This window comes from Rhinichthys klamathensis, unplaced genomic scaffold, assembly GCF_029890125.1.
Source record: "Rhinichthys klamathensis goyatoka isolate OS25496 unplaced genomic scaffold, OSU_Roscu_1.1 h1tg000274l_1, whole genome shotgun sequence".
Taxonomy (NCBI): domain Eukaryota; kingdom Metazoa; phylum Chordata; class Actinopteri; order Cypriniformes; family Leuciscidae; genus Rhinichthys; species Rhinichthys klamathensis.
In genome coordinates this window covers 1,240,126-1,255,627 of record NW_026606793.1, presented here as the reverse complement: position 1 = coordinate 1,255,627, position 15,502 = coordinate 1,240,126, and the positions used below count along the sequence as shown (strand labels likewise).

At 40.6% G+C, this 15,502-nt stretch overlaps 1 protein-coding gene across 2 annotated transcripts; it reads left to right on the top strand.

Annotated features, from left to right (window-relative positions):
• The first annotated feature begins 822 nt into the window (after positions 1–822).
• LOC130102551 (zinc finger protein 845-like) lies at positions 823–15,224 on the top strand. Of its 2 annotated transcripts, XM_056268503.1 has the most exons (3): positions 823–865; positions 3,079–3,296; positions 13,190–15,223. In XM_056268503.1, exons 2-3 carry the CDS (start codon positions 3,239–3,241, stop codon positions 15,115–15,117), a joined length of 1,986 nt encoding a protein of 661 aa, XP_056124478.1. In that variant the 5' UTR covers positions 823–865; positions 3,079–3,238; the 3' UTR covers positions 15,118–15,223. The 2 variants fall into 2 exon arrangements, with proteins under 2 accessions (XP_056124478.1, XP_056124477.1); XM_056268502.1 differs by lacking the exon at positions 3,079–3,296 and having other exon boundaries at positions 829–865; positions 13,190–15,224.
• Positions 15,225–15,502: the final 278 nt, after the last annotated feature.

Sequence of the window (15,502 nt, the reverse complement as noted above, 5' to 3'; positions counted from 1 at the left end):
TAACTTACTGTCTAGCCAGCAGAAGTGTGCTTCCTTCAGAAAGGATTCCTCTCTCACTATCCTCCAGAACCGAGTGCATGTGAGAGCAAGGGTGCAAATTGCAGGATCACCATCTTGTAACATGTCTTCACGTGCTATCAGAAATGAGATATTTACAACTTCTGAAATCGTAATTACGAGCTCATTAAACTCAAGTTCGAAATGGGAGGGTGTTCATGCAACGTTAAAACATGTTTTAACAAGGAACTCATTACGACAAGGCAACAATAACTTGGACCGTAAAAAACTATTGCTTACTTAACTTTAAACGAGGACCGATAAGTTTTAATAGATTATCAACTCTAGAAACAATACCAAAATGTGTATGAAAATGACTGACACATTTCATTTTAAACGGTTATCTGTGGAAAATATTCTTACCGTTGTCTCTAAACGAACTGCCATCTTGCCACTGATCTATCAGTGCATCTTGCCAACAACATCTCGTTCTTCTGACATATCGCGTGGTTCGGTGTGATTTGGACAACTTCAAGTTACGCCCAACTTCAAGTTACGCCCGACTTCAAGTTACGCCCCTCTCTTGCAGTCCGCAGACAGACCCATCTCGAACAGCCATTCATCAGCCGGTCACACTCAAAGCCAGTGTCATGTTTGAGAGGGAGGAGGTAGACTAGCCGCAGCGAGCGCACACACAGAGCGGCCAGAGAAACGGAGGAGCGACTTTAGTAAGGCGTTTGTGCAAAACTGCAGAGAAATTGCGGGTGTTGAACCCTCTCACTTGGAAAAGTGTGCGACGCCCCTGGACGTAGGACACTTGTGGGTAGTTTCAGCGTCGAGTCTTCTGAGGCGAGGAGAGCAGTTCACGGTATTCATCATCTTTACACAACCATCACACACACACACACACACACACACTTTATACAGTTTGTTTAAGCGACTCATTTCTGTATTGTTTTCATCGATCACAGCGATACTTGTGCGTATTTTCTGGCGTCTTCTCTCTGAAATAAACATTTAGTGCAGCAGCAGCGAGCATGAGGAGAATAATGAGGAGAATATGAGTAAGTTTCAGACCTGAGAGATTTTGAGTGCTTTTATGTGCGTTTGTGTGATTGTTTCGATGTTTGGAGTGAGAACTGTTACTGAATGTCAAGTCAAAAGTCAAAGTTTGAGATCTGTGAGTGGAATTGATGGGAATCTGTTGAATGACGCACACATAACTCGGTTTTGTATAACGTTGATACTTTACAGGAGAACTGGATTAATCACATGCAGTTTTTGGACCAACTACTACCACTGTACAGGTTCCGTGTCCTCATTACGGATTCCCGTAATAACAATTGCGATTCAGTATAGCTAAGAACATATAATCAATGTTCTACAGAATCGATCTGTCATTATTAAAATATACTGGAAAATATACTGCTTAATACTTATATTGAGCCATATTAAATATGAATTGAATATGAATATGATCCATGAATTGATGGATCGAACATGACAGTTAATTCACTTTGACATAGAACATTATAATTGTATATAATCTTTCTAAGTGAAGAGAAGGACGTGTAAAGGGAAGGCAGTGGGGGAATTTACTCTTTGGGCTGTGGAGACAAACGGCAGTGTGTGTTTGTGGTGTCCATATCTCAGGAGATCAAAGTATCTGAGGTTCTGTTTGTCTTACTAATTTTTTTGTCCAGAAAAAAAATGCATATTTATGATATTTGAACCTTTATAATGGGCTTTCCCCCCCTAATCGTTTTAAATAAGTTTCATATTTAATTTTAAATTATTAAATTAGATAAATAAATAAATGGTTAATGTTAAATGTATTTTCTTTATCTCAGCTTTGTCCAGAGTAAAGGTTTTGCTTGCACATTCCTTTATGTAAGTCAAACATCTGTTGTTCAGTAAGAAGGACCTCTGTTCTTCTGGAGGAAGGGTCTTTTCTCCCTATTCTAAAGCATTGAATAGCCTTTCTGGACCCACAAGCATTTGTGGAGATTTAGACGGAAACTGACCACATATGGAATTGTTATGTAAAATATAATCCGATATGAGATGATGTCATTTATGATCTTATTGGTTGAATAACGAGAAACTCCCTGTACAGTAACTATATTTTCTATAGGCTGAGTATTGGGAGCTAAGCTATTTTCCTAGCTTCCCAGCGCTGGTCTTTTTCCTTTGTTTTATTCATTCATTACGCTCAATAAAAGGATGGAGAGAAAAGGCACTTTGAGTTGGAAGACTTTATTTCTAACAGTTAATTGAATCTTTGACTGAAAAAAAATTGTTCAAAGCTCTGAATCATTCAGATGAAGTCACGGTTATGTGTTTCTGTGAGATGTGTTACGGTTCTTCTATTATCTTTGTTTGGAACTATTTTCGCTGCTGAAATGGAACAAAAACAGTCAGTATCGGGTCTAAAATGTAAGTGACTTAGGCCAATATTAATTACTTGTTACGTTCCACATACGTTTTTGTAATTTTCTTTTTTCCTATTGTGCTTTTGTTTCTGTTTTTTTTTTTTATTCTTAGGTTGTGATCATTAGCTGTCCATCAGTTACTGTACGAAAAATAGATAGTGTTGTAGAACATTTTAGATTTTCAGTGGATATTACAAAGGAATGTCATATGGTTTTATCATTTGCAGTCTGATGTGAGAAGGAGGAACTTCTCTGAAATGTATTTATGTTTATACACCTGAAGTGCAGGAGCGAGACACTAGAACCAGATGGGCAAGGACCTCTGAGGTCAGAAGGTCATCTAGTTAAAGAGGGCTTAGTTAGTGATATATCAAAGCTAGCAGTAAAGGGCATTTTGTCTGTGGAAAACTACTGGGAAGCTCTGCAGGGAAAAGGACCTTGAAGAGCAGCATAAAGATTGCCCATTTCTTCCTGTCTGTGTCTCACTCACTCCACAGGGTAACTGCTGTGTTGATTCCGAGTTGTCTCTTACGCAGTGATGATGTTTAACAGAATTTTTGCCACAACAATAGACAGACATAAAAGCTTAGAAGTGTCATTTATTATAAAAACAACTCCGTAATTGTTATTTTTTATTTTGGCAGATCAGCTCCTCCCACTGCAATCACATCATCAGTGAAGCTCCTCCTACTGTAATTCCCCAATAAATGCTGTAAATTCCCATCAGCTACAAGTGAAGACGAGCATGAAAGCATCAGGAAGAGCTGAAATCTGCCAAGACTGAGTTTATTAAAGAGGACAGTGAGAACATGAGTGATCCAGAACCCTGCAGAATGAAACACACTGAAGATCCTGAAGAACAAAGAGGTTGGTGTTTATTCTTCATTCATTCATGATGCTGAAGAACATTCATGTTAGAAACATTCAAGCACTTCATTACATTTAGATAAACAGTTAAACTATGAAATGGTACAGAATGTTCTGGTTTTTCTTCAACAAATGGTCAGTAAATGGAGGTTTGAGACATTTTTATATTGATTGTCAACATCAGATCAGATGTTTGTGTGATAGACTACAGGCTCTGTACTAAATGTAACAATTATTAAACACTATATTAAAGGCACACTGCGGAACTTTTGGCCACTAGTGGCGCTCGACCTGTAACTTTCACGTCTAGCGTCCCTAGAGGCCACAAGCTCCGCAGCACTGTCGCAAAAGTCAACAAACAGTCAACCGGTCCGCCCATAGACAGTGGGTCAGCCTCCCGTGTCTTTAGATTGTGTGTGCTTGCAGTGTTTGAGGCGGGCAGCCTGGCCGCGCTCGATTCCCTTATAGCAGTCTGCTGAGAGAGAGCGAGCGGCTTAGTGCTAACATGTCTGTGAGTGAATGTGGGCGCGGGACGGCGGGCCGGGCACATTTACTGCTAAAAACACCGTCGGCCTGAGCTGACTAACTTATGTGTGTTGGTTTCGTTTTACAGAAACCGTGGGACATGTTGTGTGTAGTGTTTGTGGGCACTGAGTCGTGGGAACGTTCACTACATTTAATGTACATTTGACATGAGTCGATTTTATTTGTTCGAGCCCTGCACTGTGGCGGGCTGTGTTTGTGTGTAGAAATGAACAATGGGCTGTGGGCATTTTATTACACTCATAACACCATCGGCTGTGGCCGGAATACCAGAAAATACTACACTGCTTATATGATTTATCTGTGTCACCTTGGAAACGGCATTTGTGTGCAGGCAAGCGTTAGCATCGGTCGGGCACCCCTCCTCCTCCTGTAGCTCACGCCAGCGAGCGAACGCTGGACCAATGGTGATCCTCGTCCTGGCTTTTCATTTGTCACTATGCCTTTTTCCTTTTTTTAGTGTCCTCTGACAAAACCTTTGCCTTCTTCCTTTTAGCTGTTGGTTCGGCCATGACGAAAACATACAGACGGCAATCAAACGCGAGTTGAGCACTCACGTCAGAATCTGAGGAAGTTGTGGGTGGTGGGGGAAGTGACGTATGCCGTAAAGCGGTCGAATTTTGTAGTTCTTTTTGTGCTCGGGTTCCTACCCGAAACCCGAAGTTACATAGTGCTAGGAAAAGCGATACAGACACCTTCAGGCTACGGCAGACGTGTCATTCAACCTATTGTAAGTCGATGTACCATCTCAATGGGTTTTGGTAATATATTATAAAGGTTGAAAAGTTCCACAGTGTGCCTTTAAATTTAAATAACAATTTAGATTTATAAACAACCAGCTTTTCAAAATAACAGTTACAATGTGCAATTTTAACAAACTATACAAATATTTAAAAATATTTGTGCTAAAAAGTGCAAAACAACAACTGAAACAACTGAATTTTAACAAACACTATTCAACTATAAAACAATGAAGTGCAAAACAACATTGTCAAAATGCTGAGGTGGGAATTTACAAACAACTGTTAATTTAAAGCTGCAGTCCGTAGCTTTTCCTCTTTGTCGCCATCTCTCTGTTCGAAATCGGTAACTGCAGTGATTCACGGAATTATCATCTTTACGTGGGTTGTAAATCGGCATGAAACAGCGCGGATGAACACAGTGCTTTGAGGCGAGTGCTGCTGTCAGTCACCGCGCTGTGTGGATACTGGCATACAGAATCACAGATTCACTTTTTGAAAGTTTGACCAACATAAGAATTTTCACCAGAAAATGTCGTCTGAACAAGTAAGTAACATCCATTATTGTTCTGACCAACTAAGGGGGGAAAAGCATTCGATATGATAAGCTTCGTTAGATTTAATCAACGCGATTTACAGCAACCGTGCAAATTATAGCCTACTTTGTTCTCAAATTGTTCATGTTAACAACATCAGCATTGCGTGACTAATGTTAAATTTAATGTGTTTTATGGTTACCTGTGTAGTTCAGAATTCATATTCTCCATAATAGCAAAACGAGAAAGGCACAACAAAGGAAACTCCATAACTGTGTGAATTAAGAAAACGTACTGTTACACGATTGAACTATTGAAATGTCTTACTTGTTCAGCAGAAAAAAGCCGTCTCTTCTTCCGTTTTGAACCCCTTCAAAACACGGAGTTCACGCACTTTTCAAAAGCCCCGCCGATGTTTAAATCCTTGTGTTCGCATGAGACGGTTTCTTTCTCTTTCCACCTTAAAGGCTCGTACACACCGGGACGAATATCGGCGCGCGTTATTCGTCAGCGTTTTTCAACGCGTTTTTTGTGTTCACACCCAAGCGATTTTCGCTGACGATGAGCCGAGTGAACATGCAAATTCATTCCCTGACATTAGAGGGCGCTTAATGTAAAACAGAAATACCCCGGTCCACAAAGTGGCGCTGCGCAACTTTACGCTTCTGACACTCACTTGTCACTCAGAAGAAGAGAGCAAATTTGTTGCGTTTGTCATATAGTTCTTTATTCTCGTTGGTGTCTCTTTATATAGACACCAACGAGACCAGCAGCTCTACATTCATCTTGCCTCGCATCCTCCTCGTCTTATTTCTTCCCGGCGCCGGCAGTGTAGACGCTGTATATCTTCTTCGCCGTTACATATGTGTGCTCGGCAAGACCGTTTTGTGTTTGAGCGCCCCCAAGTTGTGTTTTACTGTAACTTCGGAAGCTCCAGACATGTGAGCAAAAGCGCCAAATTTATTTGTTCGGATAGTGTTTGACGCGGTGCGTCAAACCAAAAAAACGAACCCGAGGCGTTTTTTTTAAAATGACGCTTTTACGCGTGGTGTTTTACGCGCCGGTGTGCACACTCACATTGGCACCCTTTGTTTAGTCACGAGGCGTTAAACGTCGGCGAATATCGCACGCGAAATTCGTCCCCGTGTGAACAGGCCTTAAATCCGAAGTACGAAGTCTTTTGGGTTTTATAACTGCTATAACACACACAATATAGCCGGCTAGCCGAAACTCCTTTATGTGTACGGGTGTGACGTAATGACGCAAAGACATGCTCGAATTTTCCCGCGGAAACCCACCAGTACCACTGGAATTAAAATCATTATTACAAGCTAACCGTTTTGAATCTAGCTATGGCAAGCAGATAGTTTTGACCACTGGCAGAATATGTTTTTTTTAATATAATTATTTTGGATTATTTTTAACTTAAAGTTACGGACTGCAGCTTTAAATAAAATATGCTCTAACAGCAACATTACTCACTAACTAAAGTTTGAAACATGGAATCACGAAGAACGGGCCCTTTTATATGTTAAAATCGACGTCATTGTTCGTTACTGTGTTTAGTTTACGGTGAAGGAAGCCTCAGAGCCACGCAGAGCTGCGGTGTATGCAATGGGCGTTTTTGTTTTCGACGCGCTGTACACGGTAGGCCAATCACAACAGACTGATCTGTCTGGCCAATCAGAGCAGAGTAGCTCACGGAAAGGAGGGATTTAGAGAGATTGATTCATTTGACGAGTCGTTTGAGAATCATTGAAAATGTGATTGAAATGAATCACATGAATATGTGAGGAAATTAAACTTTTTTTTTTTTTTTACATTTGATGCGTGTAAACATGTTGTAGGAGACTCTACAACAACATTAGGAAACTTTAAAATGCCATAAGGGGCCCTTTAAAATAATCACACTATGGCAATTCAAATTGTGCGTTGCATAGAAAATAAACACAAAATAAAAGCAAGGGAAATAAAAAGTTAAAAAAGGAATTAAGATAGATTCTTTCCCTCTAGCGCCACCAGCTGTCCAAAGTGGCACTCATGTTTATGGTAATAACTTTTGAACCACAATGGCTAGAAACAAAATTATTTTCCCTCTTATTCCCTAGCTCAAGATGATTCAAATGCACCCTATGACGTCATTTTCGGTCATGGAAATTTTTCCGCCATTTAGAATTTTTCGAAAAACCTACTTTTTAGTTATGGAAATAAAGCTGATTCACTAAACCGTTTATTTTTTTTAAACATCTGTTTATTGATTTTTTTCAGTGACATATCAAAATCAAGAGGTAACAATTCGGGAATCAAAACAGTGTCAAGTACAACTAACAAAAAACAAAAATTAAATTAACCCCCCACCCCCCAAAAAAAACTAAAAAACTAAAAAAAAAACACACAAGAACACAAAATGGTCACCTACTGCTAAATAAAAGCCCAATATGTTCGCTTACAGAGAGATAAATAAATAAATAAAAAATCACAGCATGCTACTAACTCACACAAGACTCACAATTAGAAGGCAATCAGGCTGGCTACTCTGAGATAGCGGTAAAAATCAATCCCTCAACATATGTAAAAAATGGACCCCAAGTTTTATTGAACTTTGCATGAGAAATATGTATCGAACACCTAACTTTCTCCAACTTCACGAACTGAAGGATGTCCCTGATCCAAGACGAGTGAGAAGGCGGTGAGGGAGACTTCCACCTCAATAAAATTAAACGTCTAGCCAATAAGGAGATAAAGGCTGCAAAGTCAGCTTTATATTTAGGCAGCTGAAAAGTAGGAGGTAGAACCCCAAACAAAGCGGTACATGCTGTTGGATCAAATTGAACCCCTGTACAAACAGAAATAGTGTTAAATATCTGTGTCCAAAAATTATGTAGTGAAGGGCAAGACCAGAACATATGGGCATGGGTAGCTGGAGCTTGACGACATCTAACGCACATGGGATCGACATCATTATAGATTTTGGAGAGCCTAACTCTAGTGAGATGGGTACGATGTAGAATTTTGCACTGGGTCAGACCATGTCTAGCACAAATTGATGAGGAGTGAACCCGACGCAAAATGGCATCCCATAGCTCTTCCGAGATCCCCTCCCCTAGATCCTCCTCCCATTGGGTTTTAATTTTATGCTGCGGAGTAAGCTGCAAAGAATAGATAAGATTATATAAACATGAAATAGCACCCTTAATGGTAGGCAATGGGGTTAAAAATGAGTCAATTAGAGAGGACTCTGGGGGATTTGGGAAGTTGGGGCTAAGATTGCGAGTGAAACTTCGAACTTGAAGATATCTAAAAAAATGCTGCCTAGGCAAATGGAATTTCTCTGAGAGTTGCTGGAAGGATGCAAATGTACCAGCAATATACAAGTCCCTAAATGCCTTGATGCCGTAGTCAGACCACAAAGAAAAGGCCCCATCGATTAAGGAAGGGTGAAAAACAGGGTTCGCTGATAAAGGTGCTAGGAAAGAGAATGTCTGTAGACCAAAATAGCGTCGAAATTGCTTCCAAATTTTAAAAATAGATTTAACTAAGATATTATTGCAAAAAAGGGAGGGAGAAAAGCTAAGAGGAGCGTGGATGAGAGCAGTTAACGAAGCAGGTTTAACAGAAAACATCTCCATACTCAACCATGTAGGAGAATCTGGTGCCCCCTCCAGAGAAATCCAAAGCTGAATTACTCTAAGGATAGAAGCCCAGTAATAAAACCTCAAGTTAGGAAGGGCCAAGCCCCCAAGGGTCTTAGGTCTCTGCAACAGCTCCTTTCGCAAACGAGGGACCTTCCCGTTCCAGATAAACTCAGTGATTAATTTGTCTAATTTGTGAAAAAAAGACTGAGGGAGAAAGATAGGTATGCACTGGAAGAGATAAGACAATTTGGGAAGAATATTCATCTTTACCGAATTGACCCTGGCCACAAGGGAAAGAGGCAACAGTGACCACCGTTGAAAGTCCATACGTATCTGATCTAACAAAGGGGCAAAATTATAATCAAACAGATCTTCAAATCGGTCACAAATCCGGATACCAAGGTATTTAAAGCCAAAAGGAACAATTTTGAATGGGAAACCCTGAGCAGCATTCTGGCCACCTTGATTTAAAGGAAACAGCTCACTTTTGTCCAAATTTAGTTTATAGCCTGAAATCTGACCAAATGAACTAAGGATGTCAAGAGCAGTTGGAACTGAGATAGAGAGATTGGATACATATAGTAATAAGTCATCGGCATAGAGGGAGACCTTCTGTTCAAGACCATATCTTGTAATTCCAGTGATGCGTGGCTCTGAACGAAGCGCAATAGCCAGAGGTTCAATAGCAACAGCAAATAAAAGAGGACTCAGAGGACAGCCTTGACGAGTGGAGCGGTGCAAAGGGAAATACTCTGAATGGGTGTCATTAGTTCTGACTGAAGCCATAGGGGATGAATAGAGCAACTTAATCCAAGAAATGAACTCCTGGCCAAAACCAAATTTATCCAAAGCGTAGAAAAGGTAGTTCCACTCCACTCTGTCAAAAGCCTTCTCCGCGTCTAATGAGATTACGGCTTCCGGCACCATTGATGTAGAAGGATTATAAACAACATTGAGAAGTCGTCTGAGATTAAAGAACCCATGTCTGTTCTGGACAAAACCTGTCTGATCAGAAGAAATTATTAAAGGCAAAACTGATTCCAGTCGCATAGCTAATAATTTGGACAGAAGTTTAACATCTACAGATAAAAGACTAATTGGACGATAACTTGAGCAAGACAGAGGGTCTTTATTCTTTTTTTAAGAGTAATGATATGGAGGCCTGATTTAGAGTCTGAGGTAATTTAAAAAGAGTAAGAGATTCATTGAACATTTCTATCAAAACTGGTGCTAATTTGTCAAAAAAGGTCTTGTAAAACTCCGTCTGAAAACCATCCGGGCCTGGACATTTTCCTGACTGCATAGAAAATGTTGCCCGTTTAAGGTCATCTATGGTGATTGGGCCCTCTAACTGCTCAATATCAGCATCTACCTTCACCAACTCCAGTGAGTCAAAAAAAAGTATCCAGGGCAGACAGATCAGACCCAACTTCAGAGGTATATAAAGAAGAGTAAAACCGTTTAAACTGATCATTAATTTTTTTGGGATCGGTAGTGACGCCAGAAGGAGTGTAAATTTGTGAAATCTGCTGAGAGGAGGAAGCCTGTCGAAGCTGATGGGCCAAAAGTTTGGTCGCCTTATCTCCAGATTCATAACAGTGTAGTCAGGAAAGAGAAACAGTTTCTTGCCTTGATGGAGAAGAGAAGCCTCGCTAGCCCGGCGCAAAATGTAATTCCTCACGTGAAAAAAAAGTGCACACGAATCACAAAGGGTCGGGGTGGTTTACCGTCACTGGGCTTGGATCGGAGAGTGCGGTGCGCGCGATCGAGTAGGGGCAACTCCCCCAGGCCAAGGGAGTCCATCAGCAGCTGAGCAATAAATTCGGTTGGGCGCCCTCCTTCGGCCCCCTCCGGCACACCTATCAGCCGTATGTTGTTCCTCCTCGCTCTACCCTCCAAGTCCTCACATTTGTCGGCCAGCAGTTTAACCTCGGATTTCAGCGTGGAAACTGTTGAATCCAGTGAAGTTAGCAGGTCGCTTTGATCAGTGCACGCGCGCTGCAACTCTGTGATAGTTTGATCATGAGAGCTAAGTTTTTGTTGCATTGGTTCAATTGCGTGTCTCAGCTCCTCTCTTACCGAAGAAATGTCCGCACGAAGCTCGCAAGACAGCAAGTCTATTTTTCCGCAAATGTCCCCTTTCAACTGGTCTAACATAGCTCGTAGGTGATCCAGATTGGGCGCACACTCGGGGTCCGTGACCACCTTTGGCGGAGATGCGGGCTCAGTCGAGGGAGAAGCCTTAGCATGGCCTGTGCGAGCCGAGTTTCCACGTGCAGCTGACATTGTCGATTGAAATTCCCCCAAAACACACCAAAACTAACCCAGTACTTGTCACAAATGTACACCGGCCAATTTAGTGAAAATAAACTGTGTTAAAAAGTTAAAATAAAACCAAACTCGCGGAGCAAAAGGGAGACACGTCCTACATGCTCAGTGTCCAACAGCGCCCCCCTATTCACTAAACCGTTTTTGATAAACGCACGAAACAATTTTAGGTAGCGCTTGCGAAAACAGACATAAGGCTGTATCTCCGCAACGCTTTATCGGATTCAGACAAAACTTGGTACATGTCATCACAAGCATGACCTGAGGATACGTGCTGCGTTTCGGTGCATCGCCACCTACTGGTCCGGAGATATGAAAAAAAAAATTTTTTGCTTATAACTTCTGAACAGTTTGTCCAAAAATCACAAGATTAGTCTCGTTAGATTCAGGGCATCATGCCGAGTCGGCTGATATCCAATTTTCCCAGATCAGCCATTTTGGCTGTCTGCCATTTTGAATTATGTGCAAAAATGCTGTATTTTAAGAAACGCATGAACAGATTGTTACGAAACTTGGCATGGGTCATCAGTATGGTGCCCTGAAGGAGCCTGAGAAGTTTCAAAAAAGCACCACCTAGTGGTAAAATTAAGTTTTCAAATGCTTATAACTCTGGCTGTCGTTGACTTATTTTCACGGGAGTCATATCTTTAGACTCCTGAATCCTTTCCGAGATCAATGATACCAGACTTGCCAGGTTTCGGCATATGGTTTGTGCAGCGTTGTAATTTAGCGCTTAAAAAATATTTGCGGATATCTTCGAAACCGCTAGTCCGATCGAGACGAAACAACCGTCAGAAGTTGTTGATAGTAAGGGGTAATAATATTGAAAAAATATGAAAAAATATTGATAGTAAGGGGTAGTAAAATTCAATCAAAGTCACGTGTCAGTCATTTTTGACCTGTTTTTTCACATAAATGTCTATAACTCCGAAGCAAATTGAGATTTTCACCAAAATTGACACAAAGATGTATGGGCTCACTCTGAGGACACATGAAAAAAATGGTGGGACTGAGCCTCTTGGTGGCGCTGTAACAGAACAAAACATGAAATTCCCATTGACTTCAATACAGTTTTGTGATGTAAATTGCTATACTTAATGAATCCATTACTGTAACATTACGAAACTCAGAATGTGCCATCATCACCATGCCCTGAAGGTACTCAAAAGATTTCGAGACAGCGCCACCTTTTGGTCAAAAGTTATAATTAAATATCCAAAAATGCTAATAACTTTTGAATAAATTTGCCTTTTGTAATGACACTGGTCTTAATAGTTTCCTTGGGGCATGAAGAGAACACAGATACCAAGTATGCCATATTTGGCTGAACGTCCTGTCAGCCATCTTGATTTCCATTCAATACCTACTTTTTCAAACTCCTCCTAGACCGTTTGTCCGATTTTCACCAAAATCGAATCGTATCATCTCCAGACCGTGCCGACAAAAAGTTATGGATTTCGTGTCGATAGACAAAACCGTTTTCGTATACTGCAGCAGCAAAGTTTAGGCATGATGCCAAATGGACTATTCAGGCTTTATATCTGCAATACCTCGACATATTGACACCAAACTTTGTACGTGTCATTGTCACCTCACTCTGACCACACCGCATCAACCCTTAACTGCGCCACCTATTGGTTTAAAGTGATAAACCATTATCTTGTAAGTTACAATCATCTTGTAAGTTACTGTATAAATGGTTTTTCAGCCATTTTGCCAAAATTCATCTTTAAATGTCTTTACTTGCTCAAGTTGGTCTAACTTTCCCAGCCATGTTGGCATCTGTTGTCATCTTGCGCTTGGCCCCGATAATTGCTGCTTGCAGCTATATTTTAATGTTAATATCATGTCAGACAATTGTGTCATTGATCAAATATATTTAAAATAATTGGAAGGTAAATTAACCTCATTCATGGAAAATGACTTATACTCAATTTATAAAAAGGCATATATATATTATATATTTTATAACAGTCGTCTACTTTCTACCATTACATCATGGCTCACTTTCATGTCTTTTAACATTTTATATTTCTCTCTTTGAATTATGTTGCTGTACTGGAAATTACATAAATAATAATAAATTCAATAATTTGTTTCTGTCATGTCAGACCTGATGGAAAAGAGCGAGGAGAGTGAAGAACTGAGTGAAGTGGAGGAGGAACATCATGTCCAACCTGGAGAAAAACCTTTGAGTCGCTCAAGGACTAAACAGACATTTTTAAAGAAAAGACGAGCCAAGAAATCTTTCACCTGCACTCAGTGTGGAAACAGTGTCAGAAGCAAAGCTAGTCTTGAGATTCACATGAGGATCCACACCGGAGAGAAGCCGTTCTCATGTGATCAGTGTGCGAAGAGTTTCAGTCAATCATCACACCTTAATGTTCACATGAGGATCCACACCGGAGAGAAGCCGTTCTCATGTGATCAGTGTGCGAAGAGTTTCAGTCAATTATCATCCCTTAATGTTCACATGATGATCCACACTGGAGAGAAGACGTACACATGTGATCAGTGTGGAAAAACATTTCTTAGGTCAACAGAGCTGAAGACACACCTGACAGTTCATACGAAGGAGAAGCCGCATTCATGTTCTGTGTGTGGAAAGAGTTTTTCACGGCTGCAAACTTTACATAAACATGAGAAAATTCATACTGGTGTGAGAGAGTACATGTGCTTTGAGTGTGAGAAGACTTTTACTACAGCGGACGGTTTAAAAAGGCACCAGAGAATTCACACTGGAGAAAAACCTTACAAGTGTTCACACTGTGACAAGAGATTCAGTCGATCAGAACATCAGAAAATGCATGAGATGATCCACACTGGAGAGAAGCCGCATGTATGCCATCAATGTGGAAATAATTTCACAAACAAACATGCTCTTGATGTTCACATGATGATCCACACCGGAGAGAAGCCGTTCTCATGTGATCAGTGTGGAAAGAGTTTCAGTCAATCATCACACCTTAAAGAACACATGATGATCCACACTGGAGAGAAGACGTACACATGTGATCAATGCAGCAAAACATTTCTTAGTACATCACACCTGAAGAAACACCTGAGAATTCATATGAAGGAGAAGCCGTATTCATGTTCTGTGTGTGGAAAGAGTTTTTCACTGCTGGAATACTTACATAGACATGAGAAAACTCACACTGGTGTAAGAGAGTACATGTGCTTTGAGTGTGAGAAGACTTTTACTACAGCACAATGTTTAAAACTGCACCAGAGAATTCACACTGGAGAAAAACCTTACAAGTGCTCACACTGTGACAAGAGATTCAGTGTGTCATCATCTCTGAAAACACATAAGATGATCCACACCGGAGAAAAACCTTACAAGTGTTCACACTGTGACAAGAGATTCAATCAGTCATCACATCTGATAACACATAAGATGATCCACACCGGAGAGAAGACGTTCACATGTGATCAATGCGGCAAAACATTTCTTAGGTCATCAGATCTGAAGACACACCTGACAGTTCATACAAAGGAGAAGCCGCATTCATGTTCTGTGTGTGGAAAGAGTTTTTCACTGCGGCAACATTTGCGTACACATGAGAAAATCCACACTGGTGTGAGAGAGTACATGTGCTTTGAGTGTGAGAAGACTTTTACTTTAGCAAACAGTTTAAAACTGCACCAGAGAATTCACACTGGAGAAAAACCTTACAAGTGTTCACACTGTGACAAGAGATTCAGTCGATCAGAATCTCTGAAAACACATGAGATGATCCACACTGGAGAAAAACCTTACAAGTGTTCACACTGTGACAAGAGATTCAATCAGTCAGCAAATCTGAAAAAACATGAGAGGATCCACACTGGAGAAAAACCTTACAAGTGTTCACACTGTGAGAAGAGATTCAATCAGTCAGGAGATCTGAAAAAACATGAGATGATCCACAGCAGAGAGAAGCCGCACACGTGTGATCAGTGCGGGAAGAGTTTCTCTATTAAAACTCACCTGAAGCTACACATGAAGATCCACACAGTGGAGAAACCACTTAAACACAGTCTGAGATCACGGTAAGTAGTTTATTTTCATGTGCTGAGCAACAAAGTCTCTTCTGTGTAAGTTAGCCACACATCACCCTATAGCCAAATCTCTCCTCTCCCCCTATAGTCGGTGTGTGTTGAGCACAGGACACTGTTGATTGATTAATATCTATTAACTCGTGTTCAAGCATCAGGAATGTCTAATTTGTCAGTTCAGATCAATGCAAAAAAAACAAAATGAGCAGTTAACATAAGTGTCTAGTATGAGTGTGTGTGATGGTGACCGCACTTTGTCTTTATGTGTTAGTTTGGGGTACTGATACTCCGCCTGAATAGTGTGTATATTGTGTCATTAACCTCTGGAATGAGTGTTTTATCATTACAAATGGGTTATGGTAAATTACTAATTTTAAAGAAGC

What these genes read in the sequence shown, in the direction of transcription:
- LOC130102551 (XM_056268503.1), top strand. Translation starts at nt 3,239, where the DNA reads ATGAGTGATCCAGAACCCTGCAGAATGAAACACACTGAAGATCCTGAA. An exon ending in AGATCCTGAAGAACAAAGAG is followed by an intron (nt 3,297 to 13,189) that starts GTTGGTGTTTAT and finishes CTGTCATGTCAG; the next exon opens with ACCTGATGGAAAAGAGCGAG.